We start from the raw sequence: 27,157 nt of genomic DNA, 5'->3' as shown, positions 1-27,157 counted from the left end.
GTAACTTGTGTTGTCACTAATATTTATTACGTATTCAAATTAATGCTCGGTGAGGAATATCGGGGCGTATAAACGTTGCTACCCTAGAGGGTTACAATTTACATAACAGGGTGGATCGTATCGGCCGAATCTTCAAATACTTGTGGCCCTCGCAGAGTAGTAAGCTGAAAATCACGTCGTGCCTGAGGTGGTTAAGCTATCCAGGTCTTCGACGAATTGTTTCTGGCTGAACCTAATATTCGAGATAGCTGCCCTTATGGTCAAACTTCCGTCGTAGCACCACATTGCTGACACGTCGTAGCTGTTGGAATTCGAGTACTTTGGAAAGGTTGTCTTGGGGTCCTGGTGAAGTAATAAATCATAAAAGGTTAGAAAAATATTTATGATAGACGTGGATTTATGTCGAAAATAGTTTCGTTTGGACTTTTACCAAACTGTACATGAATGAAATAATTTTTCTTGGAACCTGAAGAGTGACCTAACTTGTCAATGAGTGTTCCCATTGCTTGTATGATAATTTTCAAAACAATTAGGCAATCAAAACGATTAGAGAAGAGAACAGACTACATTAAAGTAAAGACCACTCCAAAATAGCCTATGTTTCAAGTGGACACGTTTATCGCCAGGGATGAATACATCGAGAATTTATTCATTGGGCTCGCAAGTGCATGGCGGCCATGTCACTTTTTCCCCAGACTCGAGAAGATACGGCTGGGGGAGTCGCTAAACGAAACGCAATAAACGTTACCTTTTCGCGCGAAACTGCTACAGTTCGGCAAGATTACGCTGAAATCGACCTGCCCTTATTACCCCGCGCCTGTGCCCCTCAACTATATTGCAACGGGTGCATTACGCCATATTGAACGACATCGTAGTAAGCATTAAACATATTAGACGACTATACATCGGCTATCAGAACAGCGAGACCGAACGTGAAGTAATTTATACGTGGTAGTATATAAAGGACGAAAGACCTCTTTGGAAACGTGATTTGATAGAATTGAACTTCATTCCGTCAAGAATGATGGACATTGATAATGAATTTCGTAACTATATGTGCCCCTTTCCATCAATTGAGCGTCCGTTGGGTTTTCTATTAATTAATTGAAATGGTATAAAGCATTACCATTATGTACATGTAGATATTTAAATCGAATTAGATGATTGACACTAATCGTATTTCATGTGCCAAACTAACATCTGAATGGAAATTAAATTTATTTGATATTTAAGGAATACTATCGAATATCTGTTTAATGAAGATTATAGAAGAGCAGTGGAATGTTCTCAAAATAAATATTTTTAACAGTAAACCTATCACAACCGGTCAAATGACCGTTTAAATATTTTTATATACAGTTCTTATATGCTATATATCATTTGTATATAACTGTTTCATGCATCATTCATTTTAGTTCCACGTAAGATAGGTTTGCATTTAATTAAAAGAAGTCTCTCTAATTATTAATGAATTATTTGGTCTTCATCGAAGAATATCAGTCTTCCCTATATTTAATATTTTGTGTAGATTCTTAAACAGCAACCTCAGAAACTCCTGCGAAACTCTTCCTGTACTAATTATGTGTATGTTTGTTTATAAAAAAGCTACCCCGTCTGCCAGTTTCTGGAATAAACCTGCACACACAACGCGAGTGGTTAGAATGCAAGATGTTCGCTTTCAGATCGCGATAACGTTAATTTAACGGCCAAATACGGATCAGCAACGTTTATGTGTCCATCGAGGGCCGTACCTCTGTCGATTTTGAGATCGAATCCAACATGAAATCGTACCACCGCGTGAACTCGAGGCCATTTCCTGAAATTGCTCGGGATTCCGAACCTGTTTGATGCCCGATCGATAGAAAACACCTTCGAGCGGTGCTTTACGCGGCCCTCGCACATTCGACGCTATTAAGGTTAATTTTGTTCTTTGTTACTATTACTTTTCGCTGAAACGAATGTCCATTTCACTGTTTCAATACTGACGTTGTATTTAATTGGCGTAAAGACAGTTATATAAACGTATTCATCTGAAACGAATTCGACATATCTAGTTTGAAAAATTAAGAATAAAACGACAGAAAAAAGTTCTATAAACTTTGATAGATGTTTCATACTTCTGCAACATTGCATTGTATATTTCTTTGATGTTTTCTTCTGGACGAAGTTCGATACTCGTTTACTAAATAATAATTCATGTACACATCCGTGGCAAAAACGTATAGTAATCATGATTGATTACTATACGGTCCAACTTAGAGTGTTTTTTGCATTGATTCGAGCACCGTTTGTAGTACTAACTGGAGCTGAACGTTTTTAGTGCGCGAGGGGTCGTTACCAGAATTGTAAACATCTGATGAATTTATTAGTGTCCATTAGCCATACTAATAACGTCAAGTTTCCGAGCTTTATTGTACGTAACTGGTTCCAAACTTTAGGCCATAAATCGTTATGAAGTTCAATATTAAGGCCAACATTTGAATCGTGAATATATTCATGAAATAAACATCCATGCAAATAAGAAGGTACAAGTATTACGTTCTAAATATTAAACGATTTAATATGTAATTTACCTTAAAGAAAAATTAATATTATAAATTATTTACATATTGCACAATATTTCATGTAAGTATATATTGGGTTGTCCAGAAAGTTCATGCCAATTTTTAAGAAAAATTCAAAGGCACATTTAAATTTTACTAGATATTTATTGAATTACGTAAGTACCATTTTGTTCCATAACCTTTTCACCTTTTAAAGGATGTATACGTGTCATTTGTAGTCATCCATTCCGATACATTCAGACCTATACCACCTACCAAAAATCGGCATGGACTTTCCGGACAAACCAATATTTAAATATAGACTGTTCTGGAATCCTCAAAGATATGCATTCAACATAACTATCAATTTTCATCATCACTATCAATTCATCTATTATTAAAATGAAAATTGGCTAACCTCTGATCCCTACAGAATGAGACACACTTTTCGTCCCCAGAACAGAATTTAGAAATGCAAGAGTTTTCGATTTATAGTTAGAGACAGACTCCCAAGCGTTCATTTGGGAATGAGATACACATCCCCCTGTTCCTGGCGAGATTTCCATCTTTGGACCGTGACGGTTCCCCAGCAGATAAACAAGCGGAACGAAACAGCGGAGGCTGCAGGACGCGAGGGCAAAGTTGAACGTCATTATGCAAAGTTCATTAAAAGCAATTCCCTACTCCGCCTGGATTCCACGTTCCCCATCGATTCCACCGCAGGAGAAGTAACCTTCTAACCACGGCATTAAACTTATCCAACTTCATCCCCTGCCCTACTGCTGTCGTTTCTTCTCGCAGCCTTTGCTCTCCGCGCCCCTCTCCTAGAGTTAAAAAGTTTCAGCAGCTTTATCTATCCAACCTCTAGTTGTTCTTCCTCGCTTCATGCTCTTCTGTTTTGCTTCCCTTTCGCCTCATTTTTCTTCCCTACGTTCGTCCAATCTCCTTGCCTTGGTTCCATCTTCTCCTCTGTCCTTATTCGACTAACTCTTGCCTTAACCCTTTCCTTTCTTTTTGGCCTCGTTCAACGACGTTGGCCAGCGATTTAACCGATCTCATCGGACGAGCAAGTACAGAATGAATCGAGGAAAAATTCAATTACGCTCGCTGGGAAAAGCATCGATTTCAGGCTTGGAATTTTTTAATATAAACAAGAAGGTTCGATTGTGTAGGTATTAATACATTTCAGGCAATTGTTGAAAATTAGCGATGATGTCTAATACTCGAAGTACAGAGGGATGTTTATAATAGAGATAGGAGTCTACTAAAGTACAGCAATTTGTTTGTTAATAGAACCCTTATTTTTCTGCAATTATTAACTCTGTATTACAAATTTCTCACCCCGTTGAGTCGAGTTTTTAACTCGTACATAAAAATTTAACGAATGCTGTTCCTTTAGTAGCGCTTCTTATTAATAACTGACCAAAAGTTTCAGCGTAACTTCCCTCAAGAAGAAGTTGGAAAAAAGGAACATACCGTCGGACGAGAAGGTTGATTAATTACGAACGGGGAGTCATTAAATAACGAAACATCCGTTGATTAAAAAATAGTTCTCGCAATTTCATTCCGGGTAATAGTTTCGTCGCAGAGTACCTTATTAACCATAGAATACGTTGTATACTGTGAGCCATCTATTATCTTAACTCCTTCGAACCGTAATCTTCTGGACAATAAAGTTAAGTCGCGGGTAATTCGATATTCAGATTTCTAATAACAACTTTACGACAGGGAAAAGTAGATACAAAAGGGATTCTTGCTGAGATAACAGAAAGGAATTTATAACATAAAACGTTCGTACAAAATCCTTTTACTGAATTTAATGTCTTTTTAATACCTCGATGACGATTTTCTTGCGATTATAATAAACGAAGCAGACTCTGAATAAGTTTCTCTAGAATTTCATTTTAACCTAGGATAGTCATTTTAACCTCACGTAATATTTGTTTACTTAAAAGCACGGTCTAATTCACACGCATTATCCGTTGCGATAACGATACTAGATTATCATTATTGTTCTGGTTACTGTTGCTCTTACAATTATAGAAACTGTTACGGTCGTGTTTCGATCATCCAAGCATTTAAACGAAAACTGCCTCGCTCGTGATCGCAGCTACCGTTCCATACCCACCAATTTGGCGAAAAATATTCCGTACGTCGCGTTTACAACGGAGCAGCCATTCCAAGCGCTCGCCACAGCCCCGTGGAATGAATTTTAGTCGTAGCGTTAAGTAACACAGCGGATATTCCGGAATTTTTAACGCGGCACAATAGAAAAGATCGTTTTCGGACCGATAATTCCGCGGTTCTCGGCACTCCGTGCCAGTTTTCACGGGCTCATTGAAACTCGGCGAAGTTGCCTGTCCCTTCCGACTAACGGCGTAATTGTTTGATGAAGTTGATAACACCGGGGTCACACGGTTCCAGTTTGTTTGCAGGCAATACGCAGGCCGCGGTCGAACACACCCCAGCTATCGACGATAATTAACGAGACACTGACCGGAAAAAGAAGATCGACAGGGCCCTGTGGCGAACGATTAACAATGCGCGCGACGTAATTGTCGCGCGAAAGCAATTTCCTGATATAATATACACAGCGACTCCATTTGTTAATAAAGGGATTTGATATTGTTCGATCGGTTGAACAGAACTCGTCGATTAAATGGGAAATAATAATTCTGGGACGACTTTGTTATAAGTCTGTATTATTCGGGACAATTCTCGATGCTATTTGTTCTAAATATATATTAAATATTTTCGTGCATCATGGTTTTTTGTGTCTTCCCCCAGAAAAAGACACCGAGGCTTAGATTTTTATAAATTTAATATATCGGTCCAATAAATATGTTTATGAAATGAGAATACAAATGAAATACATTCGCGAAATACATTTGTAAAATGAGAATATAAATGAAATACATTTACAAAATGTATTCATAAAATGAAATACATTTACAAAATGTATTCATAAAATGAAATATTGTACAGATACAATTCAAAAAAAGAAAATAAACCTTACATGTAATTTTCTAGTACAATCTTCTCTCAAAATGTCAATTATCGTTTAGTCTACCCATTTGAAGCTTTCATATTGCAGGAATATATTTAATGAAATACATTTACAAAATGTATTCATAAGTGAAATATTGTACAGATACAATTCAAAAAAAGAAAATAAACTTTACATGCAATTTTCTAGTACAATCTTCTCTCAAAATGTCAATTATCGTTTAGTCTACCCATTTGAAGCTTTCATATTGCAGGAATATATTTTCCCGCATCATTTTAACTCCACCGCTCTGCCTGGTCGCAAAATAGTTCTTCCTGCACACTTTAACGCCCAGAAGTAGGAAGATCATTGTCCTGCGAGCGAAAATATTCTTCCGTGCCGAGGTAGGCGTTGAAAGTGCACCGAAATTCGTTTAAACGGTACCGTGAGCCGGATTGCTTAAACAAGGGACTGGCGAGCTAACGAGGACGGTATCGATATTGTAAATTTTCGTGCTTTCGTGCCGGCTTGAAATGCACGGGAAGCTGCCGGTCGTATCTGGAAATGATATTTCGAAACGACGGATATCGTGAACGGTGGCGCGTTCAGTTTTTCCTCGCTGGGTGTATTCCAGCGTTCAGAGACGATTTCCACGCGAAACGCTTTCGCGTTTAGACTGGCAATCTCCGATCCAATTTGCCCACTCTAACGTCGTTTAATTTTTGTATACACACGCGTCGACGCTTATTTCGCTGCGTTTCGCTGTTGAATACGCGTCACGCTTAACAATTATGTATTTCTAGGGGTGAAGTTTTGTTCCTTACTTATTTTCTGTTTTTAAACCAAAGCTTGATATTCCTTGTTCCTTCGCTGGATTCATTGTCGAGTTTGAAACTGCAGATCGTTACCAGCCATTCTAAGCAATCTGGGGGCTATCTAGTTTCAAAAGGGGAGTAAAATTCTTAGTATCTTTTTATGGAACCTCGTACAAAGGTCGTTCAATAAGGGCAGACATAGCACATGAAAGTGCTATGCAATCTGGACCCAGAATGATGCATTTATGGTCATAAGTATTAGGATACGTGCTACGTTTGTACAAAATGAGATATTTATCGTACAATAACATTTTTCATTTTATTTATTGTATTTAATTAAAATATATGTTCAACTGTAAATATTTTTCATATATCATCTATTTATTATTTGATTTATAACTTCAATCCATTTTATTCATTCAAATGGACTGTCACGTCGTTACTAACCATCTGTTTATCTTTCATTGTCAAAGTCCTTGCATCTACAAAGTGTGAATCTTTCTGTATGTCAGTCAGTATTTCCCCTAGCCATTTGCAATTGCTCCTGCCCCCTCCTCTCGACTATTTTCACTATCAAATTATGATTCATTCACGTTTTCCAACCTTTTCTTCGCTTTTAATATCGCGCACCTTTGTTCCACGTCCGTTCCACTTCCTTAGCCAGACTTCAATGAACGCATTAAAATTGTACAATGTATTTTCAGCTTACTCGTTTTACTTCTAAATCTGACGCGAACATCGCGACAATACGTTCACGACTTAATCGTTGCCTCCACTCTGGCCTGCACAAATTCTCGTTATTATTTTCTATTCTTGGAATACCGTATTGTACGGAACGGAAGGAATTGAAAAGATTCTTGTTGACAGTTGTGATTATTGTTAGCCCCTGTAATAAGAAATCCATTCTTTCGCTGATATCAACCGGTGCGAGGAGAATGTCGATTATCCGAATTAATTGATAACGAATTCATCCGAATAGAATGTGAACGAATGATAGATTAAAGTTTTCCATTGTGTTTCGAATCGACTAGAAATTGAACAATTTTAAAATCTCCATGGATTCCATTTAACATGTACAATTGTTTCTGTGTAACTTTTCTATAACGTTGAGGATAAATAATTACGAATTTTAAATTCCTCGAAACCTGTCGAACAATTTCTTGTTAATAATTTAATTACCAGAGAATCTCTTAAAATTGATTCTCTTTTGTCTTAAGGTATTCATTGGGAGATATCTCATATTTTACTTAAAATAAATAGCTTTGCATATCTCATTATTTAAATAAAAATAAACTATAGTCAAACTCTTCTCGAGCCTTCCAAGCCCCCTTTAAAATTGCTTTCAAACTCATGTGGTCCCAACAACGTCTCGCGACCCAATTTAAACGTCTTCAGAGCCAAGACGACGAGACACGTAAGAACCTGTAAAGTTTCGTTTCAATTCGAGGCTGATCGCATCGCAAACATCTGAGCGTTCCGTACATGTGTTCAAGTATTGAAGAGCCGGAGTCGAGGTTCCGTTGCGGTTGTGTACACGGCTTAAGGTACGCACGCATCGCGCTCAAAGAACCTCTCTCCGCATTTGAATTATTCCTCACCGCGGCCAAAGCTGTTAAGATTACCGTCCGTAGAAACGCTCATCTACGTGTAGAAACACTCAACGTGTCTTTGAACGTTTCCGTCTGGCGTAACGCCGTCTATTTTGTTTCCTGTATGGACGTACGTACAGTCGCCCATTACCCAGCCTTAAACGAGGACTTCTGCAAGCTTTATCCCCCTAAATATCTGCGATTCTTGCCGTCGGCAACACCTCTATCATCTCCCTATTTGAGTGGCATGTTTCCCGCGGCTCGGCGTGCAAGGTCTCGACCTTAATTTATCAAAGGCTGATACGCGACCCTGTGCAGCCCCCCATTCATCTTCGAGTTGGCTTCGAGCTGCTGTTAGAAATTCCGAATTAGAATTCCGAACGTGTGCTTCGCTCCCCCGAGGAAAGTCTTTCGAAACCGTGAAAAACGGCGGAATTTGATAGGACCCGAGGCTCGACAAGCGGCAGTGGGGTGAAATTAACGATGTACGTGCGAACACGTTCGCGGGTGAGTTTATGTTAAATAACTACGGAGGGTCAGGAAAGCATCTGCACGGTCACTTTTTTAAGAATGGAAAGGAATAGTACATTAATCGAAGCAGTAGTATGTACTATGCGGAGACGAGATGTTGGATAGTAAGTCTGATTGGTAATCTCCTTGATTATATTACACTATGGAATTCTCTTTTATGAACTCTACTATACTGTTGAATTTCATGGCACGATCTTAGTTTCTCGTCATCAAATATCAGCTCCTCTTCACAATAATATGAAGTAGTAGAATGTACTATGCGGAGACGAGAAGTTTTCTAGTGAATTCTACAGTCTCAATCAAACCTACTGACCAATTTCTCATCTCTGCACAGTTCATGTTTTAATACTTCCGTAAGTAGCGTGAATACATCATAGTGTAAGTATTTTTTACAAACTTAACTTTCGAACAAAATGGTCTTGTACCACTTTGGTAATAAAAAATAGATATCCCTACAACTCATGCATTTGTTACTGCAAAATGGCCTCGCACCACGTTCCCAATGAAAATTGCAAGCATTGACCATCCTTCGAGGGCTCCAGGCGTAGATGGCACCAACTTGGCACGAGTTTCAGCGACCCTGTGTATATTCTCGAGCAGATATCGGGGGATTAAGTGAAACGGTCGAAGGCGGAGGGGGGCGAAAAGAACAGCACGGCTCAAATAAATTTGGACGGTACGTCGACTTTGCTTCCGCGTTCACATCCTTTCCGCGTGTAACAGAAATATCTTTCTCCCAGGAATTAATAGGGCGTCGTGACGCTGCATCGCCGCGGAGCCATTTTAAGTCGAACAATATCTCGCGGCCCTGGCTTGCGAGGATTCATGGAACGTTCCATTTTAAGAGACACTCGAGCTAACTCGGGATCCCACGCAATATAGAAATTCTTCTTAGTTTCGAGGGCGAGTGCTTCGATAATTCGTGTTTGGGGCGCATGTTTAATTACGTCGAGATTGGTAACATCGTTGAGCAATATTTTGTTTTATTTAGAAAAGATGGAGTGACAATATTTGGTTTTTTGAAATTTACATTATTAATTCCTTTTTAAACGGCAGAATAATAAATATAATAGATATTTTATAAAGATATATAAATATTAATATATCTTTATGCCGGGACCATGAATGTGAAAATCTACAATTAAGAAACGATTAAATAAGAAGGTATTCGATCCACGCGAGTTGAAAAGGTAATATTCATGATTTCTTAAAAATAAATATACTTTCGTTTATCAACGAGCTGAGAACACAATAATTTCTATAGTCAATAACTTATGTGATTTCTTAAAAATAAATATGGTTCCGTTTTATCGACGAGCTGAAAACAAAATAATTTGTACTTTAATATCCATCAAGATTTAGGAAGCGTGTTAATTTCGTGTTCTGTCACCGAACAAGAGCGCTTACGCGATTATACCGCCGTGCGAGTCGACATTTCGTGCATTAGGTCGCTAAAATGTTACATTACACACGAAAGTGCCAAGTCATAGCGCAGAATGCAAACAGCCATTCGCGTATGTTCCCCTTTCACCCCGATAAGGGTGGAGTCTTGCGCGATTAAAGCTATATTACTCTAGCTATAGGATTATGATAACTGAGTTTCCTTATCGCCAATGAACGCCAGATTACACTAGGCAAAATGGGACATCGTGCATTTTGAACACGAACGTTTAAAGACAATCATTTAGACAATTTAATGCGAACGTATTAACACGAATAACCTGATTTTATAATTTAAATGGCGCATTCGCATACAGTAGCCGATTCGAAAAGCATTGGTTAATATGCAAATGAACTCTCACCGAATTATGACCAATCCATAGGATGCATCCCTCGAATAAAAGAAAATTTAATTTTGCAGCATCAATATTCAGTGTTATTCATTCCCTAGTAATTTAAAGTATCGCTAATATATGCTTCAATCCATCGAATAATCCAGCGGTGCCAGAAATTTAATAATATTCGAACGTGACACAGGCCTGGTTGATTATAAATCAACATTTAATCCAATAGCTTTAAATGCGTCGGATTAAACTACTGCTGAATTGGTTGGTTCATTGGTTTCGCGATGGAATTTTAAATGTGACACTTTTTATGCATTTATGACTTGCAATAATATACATAAAATATACATAATCTTGAATATATTCTAAAATTAATGCAATAATATTTTTATTTCATTTTGCGTAATTGCATGTACCTTCTGATTATGTTTAGCATATATTTATTATACTAGTTTGTATATTTATTATATGACTCCATAAAATTCATTAGATGATACATCCCTTTTTGACGATGAATAATTTTATTAAATTTAAACAGAATGTACGTTGAAAAAGGACACAGAAAGAAGGAAGAAAAATCATCGAATCTTTTATTCGGCCCGATAGAATTACTAGGTATCAACGAGTTACGTGTCACAAGAAATCGAACGTGTGACATCCTTTCCATTCTCTCGCCATCAATAGACACTAACTCGTCCAAGTCCGCTGAAAACGGACAAAAAATTCGCCGGCTGTCGCGTAGCAGCTATTATCCGTTCCGGTTTTTAGCAACGACGAGGAATCAATGCCCGTCTAAATCGAGAATGCAACGGGGCGTCACGTAGCTCGCGTCTGGAAGCCAACTACGTGTTCTTTCGTCTTTCATGTTACACATTTACCCCTGGAAACCTTTCAACCGGCGAGGTTACCGGAGGTACCTGTTCGGAATCGGTTACTCGAATCACGAACAGGTTTCTTACGTTGCAACGCCGCGGGCCTATTTAAATAAAAGTCGCGGTTCGCTTAACACGTATTTGCTCCACTGGTTTCGATCGTGCACGTTAGGCTCCTTTCAATCATGCTCTTTCATTTCTGGAGTATACGTTTCTTTTGTCGGTTAATTGGCGAAATTGCTTCCTGCGTTTTACATAGACGGTGACATCTGATGTTCGAGGAATGATCGTTAGATAGGAACTCTACGTTCGAATGAAATCGTGAGGTAAAATTTTTTAAGCTCCGTCGAAGTTTGCTGATAAGCATTTGCTTCAGTGTTTGTTACACTTTTTTCACGAAGAAACATAAATAGATGATGCAAAACTTCAGTGTGTATCTGAAGTGAACTTACCATTTATTTATAAAGGAGAATTATACTTTTAAGAGTGCACATACAGTCAGACTTAAGGTACTCGTACACTATATGTCTATTGAAGAAATTTGTCTAAATTAAATGATAGATTTAATGTTTACACACGAACTGACGATATATTACTTGTAAAAACAAAGTGTGGAAACCAATCAGTTGGTACTCCAACGTAACAAAATGATGAGTAAATATTTCTACTCGGAATTATAAATATGTGAATGTAAAGTTGCAAAATTAATTTCTACCCTTAAAGACAGGGGGATATTTTCTGGTAAAAATACTATGAGAAACCACATGACGCTTGCCAAGAACCTTCAAATTAAGACATGCCAGTCAAAGAGTAAAGATTCTAAGAGATGCTCTCGATGTTCCCTAGCATGAAACTACTCTTGTCTATATTGGCTCGCGGATGCTTCCCATTAATCATGAAACGTATCACGCACGGACGATCCCATACTCCTCCAGTCATGGCTCCTTTTCATTACAAGTACTCCTGTTCTTATTGGAACGGTGCCGATGCCAAGACAGGATGGCGTCTACCGCACTTTCGACGAACATATACGCTAATCGTGATCAGCTTTCGTGAAATTTGGGGCGTTAAGTCTTCCACCCATTTTCTTTTTTTATTTTTTTGTGCCCGAAAACCGTTCGCGGAGAGTTCGGAAACTTCCTCGAAAAGTTTCGTCAGCTTCGAAGAAAGGGGGACATCGGATAAAGGATGGGAGGCGACCACAGCGCCGATTCTTTGTTTCGTTCCATGTATTTGCCGTCTTACGGTGCTTAATTATAGTTTAATTAAAATCCGTGCACGCCGCCCGTGGGAAAGTTTCAGAAGTTAATCCCCGGCAGAGTCGACGATACTTTCATATTAGCGAGGCACCCGGCCGTTCTGCGGACCGCTAAAATAAAACGAGTTAATTACATTATGGCACCGACGTGCCGCGCTACGACGCCACCACGGTTTAACCAACCGAATACCAGCGCGCATTTGCGATTTTATGACACGGAACGTCCAAGTGTTTCCAACGGTACCTTAATCGTTCGAAAAATCACCGATCGAACCTGTGAATTCCGAACGAGTGCAATTTTTCGACATTGCCAGTTTGACAGATGTTGGATAATATGTCTGACCATTACTCGATGTTTCTACTTACGTCAGTGTTTGTACAGTTGTATTATTTAAACCATTGGATCAAATTAAAGGAGTTACCTTAGTTCAGAGTAAATTAAAAGGTCGCGTTTTTTAAAGAATCGGTTTTGAACATTCTTGGATAGGCGTGCGATTTAGTATCTACGCTTTGGATATTATGTCTGACCATTACTCGATGTTTCTACTTACGTCAGTGTTTGTACAGTTGTATTATTTAAACCATTGGATCAAATTAAAGGAGTTACCTTAGTTCAGAGTAAATTAAAAGGTAGCGTTTTTTAAAGAATCGGTTTTGAACATTCTTGGATAGGTGTGCGATTTAGTATCTACGCTTTGGATAGTGTGTCTGATCATGACTCGCTGTTTCTACTTACCCCTGTATTATGTAAACCCTTGGATCAAATTAAAGCAATTTCCTTAGTTCAAAGTACGTTAAAAGGTCGCAATTTTTAAAGAATCGCCTTCGTTAATATGTGTGACCATTACTCGCTGTTTCAGGATCCAGAATATCCTTCTCGAATTCCTCGAGTCCCAGAGTCATTTTCATTCTCTTCCTCGAACACATTGATTCACGCATGATCTGTGTAGCGTCACGGATCAAAGTGCATCTGTTTTGTGGTTTGTAGCTCAAAGTTCGTGACCAGTGTGATCCGTATCGGCATTAACGTGTCTCGTGACGCCTATAACGCGTGGCAAGTGTTTGTCGACGTCGATACCAGGTTCAACGGGACGCGTTATGACACGTATTAGGTATTATAGGATCACCAGATATTAGGTCCGATAAATCCTGTGTCAGCAGTTTTCTATCCCGTAGGCTCGTGGCCATCTGTTTCCAGTTTCACAGATCTTGCACGGTCCTAATTGATCCTGATTAGCGTGTCCTCTCCTGTATTAGGCTTAGCTTGTCTGTAATCTTGACATTTCCTACGTGTTCAGACTTTAGGAACACCCTGTATTTTTGTTAACTTCCGCGGCATATTATCTCTAATCCTAGTGGGACGATAGTCTGCGTTGCACACCAAGTTTGAGCAACTATAATTTGAGTTTCAGTAAGTAAATTTATGGACTAATGACGTTTGGTGTATTATTAAGTTATACAATACGGGCTCTATAATTACTCGAACTCGGTGTGTGGCACGAAGTCACGCTACGGTAGGGTTACGGTTAAGTGTATCCTACATTACGTACACTACACCATTGGGAATTTCGAGCTCCTTGGATATTTAAATTTGGTTAGACGTTAAGTTGGTGTGTTATTTAAAAAATGGTGGACGCGCTGACTTAAAGATAAATTTCAGAATCATATTGAATCGTTTCGTGATTTTCTGGATACATTGTGTTTCAGATGACAGCAATGTCGAGGCAGCGGTACGCGAACCGCACCAGCGGGAACAGATAAGGAAGGGAGGAGCCACGCGTCGGGCAATCATGTGTAGTGTCATGTGGCTCCTTCGGCTCCTAACGATTTGCTGCCTCGTTTATCTATCGGCGTCCGACTCCCACACAGGTACGTGCAATCTACATCTTACGAGATAACGCTTTCAGCCGCGATACTATCATTTTAATTATTCGAAGGGGATACAGTGTTGTATTTCAGTTTGAGCCACTTAATTACTCTAGTGGCACCTGAATTACCTAAACCTCTGGATCAAATTTGAGCAGATACCTGGTTCTTGTTGATCACAAGAGTAAAAATACTTTAAAAGATCTCATCTTTAAGAATATCGATTTTGAACATTTTTGGATAGATGTAGGATTTAGTATCTACACCTTGGTTAATATGTCTGACCATTACTCACTGTTTCTACTTACACCTATATTATTTAAACCATTGGATCAAATTGAAACAATTACCTTAGTTCAAAGTAACTTAAAAGGTCGCGTTTTTTAAAGAATCGATTTTGAAAATTCTTGGGTAGGTGTACGATTTAATAGTTACGCCTTGGTTAATATGTCCGACCATTACTCGCTGCTTCTACTTACGTCAGTGTTTTGAACGTTGACCGTGATATGGTATTACATGTTTCCATCGATCTTGCTATCATCTTGCTAATTAAAACTGTTCGAGGCATGCGATACCATCATCAATCTTTAAGAACACTAACACAAGTAGAAGTAGCAAGTAATGGTCAGACACAGTAGCGAAGTAGAGTTCTTCGCATATTCGCCGGCACTTTTCTCGAAAACGAAACTTCTTAGACAAGATTTTTATTTTATATTTATGTTTGCAATTTTGTTGTACATTGTATGTGCCATGAATATTAATCAACGCTGCAATGGTAAAAAATTGAAATAAAATTGGTTTAACAGTTATTAAATTACAAACTCGTGTAGCAAGACAATAAATTCTATTAATATTGCTGCATTGTCATGTAAATATTGTAGAAATTCTCACGAATGGTTTTAGAAGGATATAAAATAAAAATACAAATGCGATATAATTACTGAAAATTGGAAGCATCCCACTGCAGAGATGGAGTAGAATTTTATTTTGGTAGATGATGTATAGAAACCTGGTATAGCAATTTATTAGAAACATTCATTCGATCGAATAGCTATTCGCGCGAGTCTTTATTCCTCCACTATAAAACAGACTTTGATTTTTATATTTCGAACTTCAATTTTTATTAGACAAACAACGAATCGAAAATTGTTTATCTTTCGTTCGTTATCGGAGTACTTTATCTAGATGAGAATTTGTCCCATCTCCTAGCCATAGTGTTTCGTTTGGAACGTTCCAGGCGTGCGTATACAGCGATAACGAAACCCGTGGATGTAGATCCCAATTATTCTATACTTCTTTTACGTGGACACGTGTGCTTTAGTTACTCTAGCAAACAGTGCGCTGTACTACGCTGTGATTTCTTTCAATTGTTCTACACGAAATTGTCACTATTATTGTCCCAAAGAAAATGTAAAGAAATCACTTGGTGGAAGATCGAGACAAAGGAGCCATGAGGGAACCAGTATGAGAATTAAATGTTGCAAATATAAACGAATATGATATACTATATTAACCAAGTTTCAACACGTTACATAATACAGAAATAAAAATACTTTAATATAGTTCATATTTTATATTGCGGTATATAATATAAAATACTATTATTAGTAATTAATAACACTATTAATAATACTAATAATAAGTAGAATAATATTATGATATTATTACAGTCCTGAAACTTGATTGTTAAGGTTAAATATTGTTTCCCATCGATTTCTCATCAGCCATTCATCATGGTTACCTCGCCAATGATTTCGAGCTACAGCCCTTGGGAAAGGCGAAACTATTGACGAAGTCGTTGTTATATCAATAGCTCTGCCTCGAAGGCCATTACTCAAAAACGGATAAATGGGTGACAGGAAGCCCCCAATAAGCGTAATCAACACAATTGAGAAGATCAAGCGTTCTGCGTTGGCTTGCATTCCGGTTGACATTCGACCAACGCGCAAACGCGCTTATTCTCTCATTAATCAAGGCTGAACGACGTGAACGACCATAGAGGATCGTATCGAGAGTATCAAATCGCTCGAACAGTCGCGACGAGAGCTGTTCAAGTGCCTAGAAGCGCAGATACCGTAGGATCTCACCCATAATGACGTCAACTAGGGCCTGCATCTTGATGAATAATCCATGGTTCTCACGTAGCCATTCTGCGAGGCAAAATGAGGCCGACCACTCGCGAATCTGCTAGCTGTAGAACTAGGTACTTTGTTCTTACAGTGACTCCCAGAAATATTCGGACACTAGTGTATAGTTAGCTTTATGATTTAATATCGTAGTTATTAAAAAAGCAATTGTCTTCGTTACTTTTTCCAATAATAAGGCATTTATTAATGTTATTAAAGATGTAGACATTAATCCAAAAATTTACATAAATTACATAATAGCAATAAACAAACGAAAGAATATCACATTTTCGGGTGCGATAAAACACGGAGGAGGCATTGTAATGGTGTGGAGATGCATTTCGACTTCCGGCGTTGGCAATTTAGTTTTTATCGATGGCATTATGGTTAAGAATGCTTATTTGAATCTTTTAAAAAGCAATTTAAAACAAAGTGCAGAAAAAATGGGGATTGCTGAAGATTTTAAATTTTACCAGGATAATGATTCTAAATATAAGTCGCGCATTGTCTAAGAATTTTTATTGTATAATTGGCCCAAAGTCCTTCATCCACCTCTACAATCACCAGACCTTAACCCTATAGAAAACTTATGGGATAAGTTGAACCAACGGATTCGCAAGATACCCATTCGTTCCAAAGAAGAACTTAAAATTAGGCTTCAAGAAGAATGGGCATCCATTTCGACAGAATATTTAAAAAAAATAATTTCTAATATGCCGAATCGATTGAGACATTATAAAACAAAAGAGATTTGCGACAAAATATTAATGTGGAACATATAATGTTTAATTTTAATTAATAAATGTTATTCCTCATAGTGTCCGAATATTTTTCTGACCCGAAAATGCGGTATTCCTTCGTTTGTTTATTGTTATTATGTAATTTATGTAAATTTTTGGATTAATGTATATATCTTTAATAATGTTAATAAATGATTTATTATTGGAGAAAGTAACGAAGACGATTGCTTTTTTAATAACTACGATATTAAGCCATAAAGCTAACCATACACTGGTGTCCGAATATTTCTGGGAGTCACCGTATTTATTTATTGTAAGAAGTAACGCTTTAAAACTCGGTTTTCTTTCTTATTTATAATAATATGAACATTTTAATTAGAATATAGCTAAAAGAATTTTGTTTGTTATATAGACCTACATTGATTATGTATTTTATTATCATTAAAATTTGGAAACTTTAATATAGGTTAATATCGAGCAAATGTGAAGTTCATTATTCCTCATTTAAGTTTCAAAGCAAAGTTGCAGGAAGATTAAGTGAGAACATTTAGAAACAGGATGGTTTTCTTTTTCGTTCCCAGGGCGAGTAAAACAAACTTCCAAAGTTTTACCACTTATTTCTGGAACACCACGTTAATCCTTTCAATCATTAAATCCTTTTGTTATTCAGTTCATAATGTAGGAATAAAACTACGGTGTGGTCGAAGTAGAAGAAGAAGAATTTTAAGAGAAAGCGATGTGAAAGTATATGAACACAGGGTGTCTATCTAATAAGTGATTATATGTACTTGAAGAATACGCCCTAATAAATATAAATACAGTTTTCTAAATAATTCTTTTCTAAGTTACAGACCTCGAAAAGTATATGCCACATTAACATTTACACCTTGTGTCTTATAATATAATTGTTTAAAACTTTCTTGCTCCTAATTTTGAAATTTTTGAATAGAATATTATCACAACGTACAATTATACATTAAATATCGCTTTGCTTGCTCCTGTATTCAGGTTTTAAATTTTCAATTTAAACAAATTAAAATATCTTCTTTCTCAGCCTTTAAGTAAAGTATAAAAAAAAAATGAATTAAAAATGAAGCAAGAAACTGAAAAAAAAAAAAGACAGTCATTCGAATAATTTCTGAAACGCATTTCCCCTATTCCCGGTTTCATGCCGGCTTCTATTAACTAATGAATTGCGTGAAAACGACACAGGCGTGTGTAAAACGCGAGATTGGAGCGGCTCCAATCGGCTCGGGTGATCTACAACCGGAGCGCAACGCCGCGCGAGGAAGACTCCATTAAATAAACCGCAGAATTAGTTTCCATGAAATTCAGATTGCCAGAGAGTGGGAGAGAGTTATACATCCAGAACATCGAGGTATGTAAATTCGTCGACGTATACGGTAAATGTGACCGTTTTCCTTATTACCTGTGTAATTAGGATGCCGACGTCCCGCTTGAAACTGATTTACACTCGGTAATCTAAAATTTAGCGTTTCTGCCTGCGAGCGTTCCTCCCGACCGAGCGACTTTTAATGTTTGATTAAGAACGTTCTTAGGCTACTTCAACGATCGTGGTCGGTCTACTCGTAACTTCTCGAGTTGGTTCACCGTTGCTATCATTTCCTCCCTCTGCATATGAAGTTTGTTAAGCGAGCAAATATTTTAGGGAATCCTGCTTTGCGAAATGTCACATTTGAGATAATGAATTATTAGGTTGATTATATTGTATGTTTCCTGTTTATTCACATGTTTCAACAAATTTTTTACTATGTTGTGGGATAATAAATAAAATTTTTTTTAAATTTGGAGGGATGTTCATGAATTTGCAACGTAAAGGTTGAGCAAGATGTAGTAGTAAATCAATTTTCGATCGACACTGTTTCTTTTGAGTAATTAACTTTATTAGGTGTAAAAACTAATCGTGTGGCTTTCTAAAATACGTATAATAATATAATGTATTAAAAAAAATAGTGGAAGTTAATTAGCTTCTATACTTAATATCTATAATCAGCATATAATACCTATGTATTCTTTGCACCAGTAAAAGAAAGATCGTAAATAAAATTTACGAGAGAAAGACACCCACGAATAAATGAAAGAAAGGTACAATAACATTGGAAACAATCTGAATACATAATGCTTGTATAACCTATAACCCCTCTAAGAACTTCTGTGCAAAACTGAGCTCACGATTTACAACCAGATTTGGAGCAGATTCCATAACGCGCGGATTAAATTGGAATCCTGTTCGTATATTTACATCCTTCGATATAAGTATCAAAAATATTGATCTCCCATGATTATTCTAGTTAAATTTATGCCTTCGTGGTCCACCGGGAAACTTTGTTGATAACTCATTCCACCAGGCTTCGTGTAAAGGCGCCCCATTAATCATAGAATTAGTTGAAATGGTCACAGAACTGGAATATTGCGATATGTAAATTTCGTGAAGCAATCGATGACGACTGTTCCTCTCTTGATTCAATAATTATGTGGCAATTCGTGGAACAATTAAAATTTCAAATAAATTTTTATTATTTTCTATAATGATATATTAGGTTGTCCGAAAAGTTTCTTTCGGAATTTACACTCAATTATTTTGTGTGACAGTGTTTATATAAATAGACAATCTAATTTCATAGATATTCATGTTGTAACAGTAATGGAGCAAAATGAATCGTGCACAATTCAGTAATGTAACATAAAACATAAAATATTGTGCATGTATTACTTATTAATAAAACGAAAGAAACTTTTGGGACAACCTAATATATTAATCTGGACTAACATTAATTTCTGCATACTATTGTCAGGTAAATGAACAACCAACAACACAGTTAATAAATTCCACGAGGCAAACAGTGGAAATTAAAAGCCTATAAATCGGCTCCCGATAGATGAAGTAATAATTAAATATATTACTTGATTAACATTACACTTGTTTCATATTTTTGCGATGAATATGCGACAGGTACATTATTCCATGAATCAATTCACCAATCTTAAAAACAGGAAAAAAGTGGTGCTGTTATATTCCCCTTGCGATAAGATCAAACTATCACGCGAAGTTTCAAGCGCCTTTTTGCGAATGATCGGGCACCAGCTCACGAGCGTTCAGGTGAACTGGTATGGACGAACGCGCGCGCGGTTTCTCCCACGAGCCACTTAGGGGCAAAATACGCGGCAAACAAATGCGAGGAATATGCATTGTGAAAAATAGGAGGGGATAGACGCGTACACGGAGGAAGACACGGCTCCGAAGATGGATGGATCCAGAGAGATGATTTACGACACCCAGATAATCTACAAGTGGAAATCCTCCAGCAGAAGTTCCATCCGGCGCTGCGCTGCTTAGCGGTAATGTATCGCTACGCGATTGAAATTAATTACTCGAATAAACCGCATCATACAGACGCCTGAGTCGTGATAATGCGAGCCATCTATATGGTCAGGTGTCACCGGAACAATAAGAACGAAATCACCGTTATTCCTCTTCTTGTATCACTGTGAATAGTGTTGGATCTCATTCGTAACGTTACACAGGGAATCTGAATGTTAAAAAATTAAGGGATGATTAATGTAGCGTCATGGATTTGAGTGAAATTATTTTATATTACTGTATTAAATAAATGTGTGTTTGCTTTCTTACATGTCATGTTTCCAAACGTGAATGTTTCGTTATAAAAATATACATAAATAAATTCATGTTTGATATTTTCAAATAAATGTTTTATTACAAATACATATATTTATGTATAAATTTTGGTAGGTAATCATAATGAAACATTTAATTTGGACAACATAGGGTAGAAATATTAATACAACTGACCGTATATACTCATTCCGTATGAAAAGAAATTTTGCATATACAAATCTAAACAATTATAGTCCTACACCGGTCTCTCTAAATTTTGTTTAAACTGGTATTTTTCCGGTACATCACAAGTAGGTTTCGTTTTCATGATAGTATTTCCTCGTATTTTAATACTTAAAACGTCTTCCACCTACGTCAATCGTATTCCTTTTGGGACGTAATGCTATTTATATAGGATATTCAGTTATTCAATAAATATTGACTCGAACAGAAATTGGCTTAGGCGAATAATGCATAATTCAAAGGAGCCATATGATGCAGCACTCAGGTACACTTTATTACTTTTTGGAAGAACAAGGTCACTTTCTGCTCCCTTTAATGGAGGTTGCATTTCTTATTTACCAAAGATTGCACACGTTATGGAAACGAATTCAAGCGTACAAAATAATACGACATTGTATTCGATTGTTATTTAAACGTCATTCTGAATTTGTTACCTTGTACACAATATTTATCGTGCAGAGAAAATCGTCTCTAACAAAATGGATAGTTTCCCGAAAATTTTGAAAGCTGAAAGCAACGAAGAAAATTCATAGTGTGTTATACTGGCCGGTCCGCGCTATGCAAACTACACAGTTCAACGAACCAATTTTTGTTAAAATCGATGTTTATGGATTCATCGTAGTGGATCCAGGTATACGCCCACGATCCTATATTCGCGAGATCATTAAAACGAATTGATGGCGAACGAGCTCCCGCGTACCTATCGCTCTTGATGTCCGTCTACTCGATGCGTTGCTTGTTTCCCCCTTTTTTTTATTATAGTTTCATAGCAAGCTTGACAATATCGATATAAGGTAGATTCGCTAATAAAACGTTACGTTATTGCTATATGTTCTATACTATATGTACACTGTTAAAAGCGAGTGGAATTATTGGCAAAAGATGTGTTATGCTCTGGTGTATCGCGATTGTCTATTTAACCAAGTATTCGTTGAAATTGTGGAGTTGGCTGGAGTCATAGAGTGGTCAGTTAACAAATATTGACCAATCACGATCGTGTATTTAACATCTTCACGCCCTTGGCCGCATATGCGCACGTTTACATTTTTATGATTATAATTACAATAAATAATAAAAATAACAAGAAGTTGATATCGTCTTGATCTCCCCTGAAGAGGTTCAAGTAAAATAGACACAACTTTTAAATGGTAGATTTCACTGTTTGATACTTCATTGTTTACACGTAAATATTCTGAACGTTACAAGGCAACGCTGTTGTAATGTCAGTTCGATTTTTTATTTATTAAATTAAAAGCAGAAAAAGATCGTCGCATGAAAAAATATTCCCCAGTGAAAAATTTAACATTTTACTTCGAATTTTATCATTCCGTTACGACAGAACAGCTCATTCCAGATTCCAGAAGTATTCTATATAACTTCGTAATGTAATTCACGTTTTCCAACTTTCTGTCACACTTCATTTTTCATATTTGACATATTTCACCATGTAGAATATCGAAAACCACAATATTTTCAATTGAACTTCTTTTCAATGCCTTCTATGTATTGTTTACGAACTTGTAGAATGTCAATTTAAGATATGCTACATAAAATCCCAACGTAGTCTAGAAAGATCGTACCATATTTTTAAGAAAAATTCAAGAGCACGTTTGAATTTTAATACATATTTATCGACCACCTGATTAAACACCACCCAGCTAAGTACCCAGTACAGGTCCCACCGGTAGCAGAAAATTTTTCTCTCTTCTAAAAAGAGCCAAAAAGTGTGATTGATGCCGGGTTAATTATAAAGCGAGTCATTACGAAATCGCAGGTGCGCAACCAGCGGGAAAATACTCGCGGGAAAAATGCGACGGCCGGCTCGTCAAATGCACATGGCCCTTGACACGGCAAGGAGGTCACGTTTCTGGCTCCAAAAGGCGAGCTTATTTCCCTCAGCCGATTTCACGTCGGCGAATCGGAAACGCATTCCGAATTCGCAGTGGAAAGTGGATCTTCCCTGTTCGCTCTTTCCCCTCTGTCGCTATCCAACGAAACGTTCACGTTGCGGAGGAAAAGGGGGCGGAGAGACTACACACCGTGTCTTCTTTTCGTCGCGGCGCCGGCGTTTCCCGCCGTCAGGTAGATAGAAAGGATCCTAACGCGTTCTGACAGTCACGTTTCCGGCTCTGTTAAGGCTGGCAAGTACCCCCTCTCCGTTTACCTGATTTCACGTCGTCCGGAGCGGAAACGCGATCTGAATTCGATGAGTCGACAAAAGGCAGGCAACCCGTCTTCATGCCTGACGGGATATTTTTCAAACAATTGTAGCCTATTTGGATCGCTACGTGGCAAGCGTTTGATTTATTTTAACGACACGAAGTCTCTCTGGGTATTCGTGTACGGCGATATTCACGGTCCGTGAAAGGGTATGTGGTGGTTTTTAAAAAGCAATTTCTGCGCGTTATTTCGTGGAATGAGAATCGTAAATAATTCGTTTTAAATGAATACTAATGTTTAACCTTCGAGGCGGAATTTTATTCAACCTTTTGTTGAAAATTATTTATGGATTATCGATATGTCTGCGAATTAACCCTCTATGGACCAAATTTTTCGTTTATTCGTTATTATATTAACACGAGAAAAGGCTACAATAACGGATAAGCGTTTTGAAAACTCAAACGAGACTTCTCTGGCCATATCCGCAATGCGGTTGTACAAGTTCCCTGAGCCGCGTATTTCAGCCTCGCGGGCAACAACGAAACGGAATTTCCAAAATTCGAAGCTTTTCGTCGTGCAAATCGCGGATTTCCTTCGAAACGCGGAATTTTCTGGGACTTGTAATATTTCGTACGTCGTAGGAAAGTAATTCCTTTCGAGGCAATTGAACCGTGTCAGAATTGGCGACTACCTCCGAAAGCAAAAATTTTCACACCTTCTTGGCACGCGAATGCGAGACCTTCTGGAAAATTCTCCAGACTCGCAGCTTGAAGGCAGGAAATTCAACTGCTGTTCGATTCATTTTGTGAAAATGAGGGAGAATTTTTGGATATTTAAATGATTGAGAATCAAGTTTATAGTTATACGACATTCATTATATTAGATTGTCCGAAAAGTTTCTTTCGTGAGTTGCATTCAATTATTTTCTGTGGGAGTGTTTATATAAATATACAATCTAATTTCTTAGACATTGATGCTGTAACAGAAATGAAGCGAAATGAATCGTACGCAATTCAATAATGTAACATAAAACATACAATATTGTGTATATATTAATTATTAATAAAACGAAAGAAACTTTTGGGACAACCTAATACTTAATAACATTTGATGTAAACGATGATGTAACCCATTCAAACAATGTCCACCATTTATTATTTTCATGAAATTTTAACAATGCATCCCCCGAACAATGAACAACAAACTTCCTAAATTTCGACCAATAGCAGCGAACCGTTCGCTGAGCACGCAGCTTTAGAAAAATCGATACTTAAAATTTCACGACACGGCTACCACCTTGACTATTCACGAAACATTATAAACCGAGCACTTACCCCTCGCGGAAAGTGCAATCTGTTCAACTTTAAATTCTCGTTTCTTTCGACGGCCGGTTGTACGCAAACATAACCGGACCGCGGGCGGGGGGCAAAAAAATAATGCAAATGGAAGTTAGCAAACGAGAAATTATTACGAGCAAGCGAGCGCGGCCCGCGGAGGCTCGCGAAAGAATACTGAAAAGTTGAAGTTATATACGAAGAGGAGGACCGCGGTGAAATCCATTGGCGTGCTTCCGCGAGGACGCGTAATTTTTCAAGTTCATTCAACGGCGACAAGTTATTATACGACCGCTGGGACGGCGGGTATTGAAAAATCAACGGTATGTAAATAAAAGGGACCCGGGAGGATTTTCAAATGGGATCATTTTCCCAAACAACCTGCGACGTTATGGCGGTAGTGGAGCCATTATTGCCGAGAGAACAATTCTCGTGCTGGAACTTGATTAGGATGTCTTGCGTGAGGAGGTATTAAACTTTAAGACAAAAGGGGAGGGAAGTAAAAATGGTGGGATGAGGGTTATCCAATGACGCATTGTAATCTTCTTTTTAATTTGCAGTGAGAGATATTTGGTTTTTTTTTTAATATATGGGAAATGAAAAATGGAAACAATGTGAGATGAGGGCTAAAGAAAAATAATGGATGATAATCCATTAATCCTAAATAGCACTGGGTTTCTTGATTGTAGTCTGGAAGCCACGTAATAAGAATTTAATACTATTCGTTAAACAAAAATTACCGTTATACAGTCATAAATAAACTCAAAAAACTGTCAGTCCGTCTCACACTTATTCATCTTTGGTGAATCACATAAAAAGTTCAAATTAGAAAGTATGGCTACATTTAAATTGACTTGGACTTTTTAAAACGTAAAAACATTGTTAAGAAAATATATGCAAATAAGAAACATTTCACATTGATAAATTATATTTATACTTGAGAGATTGCATAAACGCAATTATAAAATGCATTCTTTAATCAACCGTTCCCAAATAAACTTAAAAAGTAATTCAATTTCCTTATAGGTTCAGAATCACTGCAGCGTAGGATTAAAACAAACCTGAGACGAATTTCGTCCGGAATTGTACGCTCTAGGTAGTCGCAATTAGCCCGAATTGTCAGGGATATTTCGAGGATGTATTGATTGGTGATTTTTAACAGGGAGCGCAGAATAGACTATTAAATCTGAACGCGTGAGTACGGTTATTTTACGGTCGACTTATTTTTGGAAACACGCTACGGTCCGTAATTAGACGGAATCGATATCTCCGATATCCCAACGGCGCGATATACGGTGGACAGATTTTGACGGAGTTCGCGTGTAGGAAACACTGGCCCGAAATGGCAATTTCCAAATACGACGTGGATAATTTTATGCCTGAAGACATTTCGCATTGTGCGATCGAGAGTAACGATTCACGGCTGAATTTTTATGACCAAGATCGATTGCTTTTGGATCCCTTTATTTTATACTATCTTCTTTGAAACTGCTTCATCTCTTCTTGTGTTCTTAATTCCTTCTAGTGTTGACATTATTTTAAATCAAACGACTGTATTTTTAATATTTTTTATTTATAAAGGTTCATTTATAGAAACTATACACTATTTATATTTTATTAATGTTTTAATACACACTGGACAATACTGTTTCATTTTTGATTACCTAACATTCATACGTGTCTCATATATTTTATTGAATATTCTTTTATATTTTTACCTCCATTTGTATATTTCGTGTTTGCTATGTAGCTTTTTATTTTTTAAACCACGCTAACGGATGTCTCAACAAAGTATAAATTGTGATGGAAACACAAGGGCGCCAAATGTAAAACACACATAACAGACATTATTAGCGAGAGTAGTCTACGTCATGAAAGAAATTTAATGCGTGAAAAATGAGGATAATTTGAAAGGGAGAAAGAATAACAGACGTGGAAACTTACTCGTGGTAGCGCACTTCGAGAAAAAAGAAATATTAAATCTCGTTGGTAGCGAAGCCGTATTTCATCTTCAAGAAGAAATCTCTTTTTTTCTCGTACCTAATTTGTACTCTCTTCTCGAAAACATGTTGCACACGTAGGATACGAAAACTTGAGTCTGTTAACGGGTATAAAATTAATGATTAAACGAACTTACCAAGTGAAGTTCAATCATGATTGCATGATGCGCCTCTTCCGAAGAGATCAGTCCCTCGCTCCCATGCATCTCGAGGGAGATACCCGTAATAATGGTTACGGCAAGGCTTTCAAGAATGAAGTTGGTCGCGGACGCGCGAACGGCGTACGAGACTGCGGAGTATAGGGAAACAATTTTTCCCTAAGCTTTAAAATTTGTGGCGACACTGAGGACAATGAGAGGTACTACAATTATGATCTCAAGGAAGAGGCGCGAAATACAATTAAGCTTTTGTGCCGCCGGCGTACAAGAATTTTCCAACAGAGAGGAGAAATTAGGAATGGGGAAAAGAATCTTTCAAAGAAAAAACAGAAAAGAAAATGAAATACGGCTGTATTAGCGACGTGGTTTAATCTCTCGGACTACACTGTGCGGTTAGTTTTTGCTAGAATAACGTGCCCTGAGAAACAAGAAAGGTTGTTAAAAAGGATCATTATTTGTATCGGGTAAAAAGAGATTCAAGTTATTAGCCCGTAGCGTGCTACCGTTATAAAAGC

The 27,157-nt window shown here is 37.5% G+C and overlaps 1 protein-coding gene across 5 annotated transcripts in view; it reads left to right on the top strand.

The window, feature by feature from the left end:
• Window positions 1–27,157, top strand: part of LOC128878236 (zwei Ig domain protein zig-8-like) — a 296,557-nt gene that overhangs the window by 227,380 nt on the left and 42,020 nt on the right. For all 5 annotated transcript variants that reach the window (XR_008457383.1, XM_054126519.1, XM_054126314.1 and 2 more), the window contains one exon: window positions 14,086–14,247. Coding sequence is in view for 4 of the 5 variants with exons in the window: in XM_054126519.1 (XP_053982494.1) it covers window positions 14,169–14,247 (79 nt within the window). In the remaining variant the exon portion in view is untranslated. The remainder of the gene's footprint in view (window positions 1–14,085; window positions 14,248–27,157) is intronic.

This window comes from Hylaeus volcanicus, chromosome 1 (genome assembly GCF_026283585.1).
Source record: "Hylaeus volcanicus isolate JK05 chromosome 1, UHH_iyHylVolc1.0_haploid, whole genome shotgun sequence".
Taxonomy (NCBI): Eukaryota; Metazoa; Arthropoda; class Insecta; order Hymenoptera; family Colletidae; genus Hylaeus; species Hylaeus volcanicus.
Note: the sequence above shows the minus strand (reverse complement) of the source record. Positions and strands in the feature narration are given on the sequence as shown.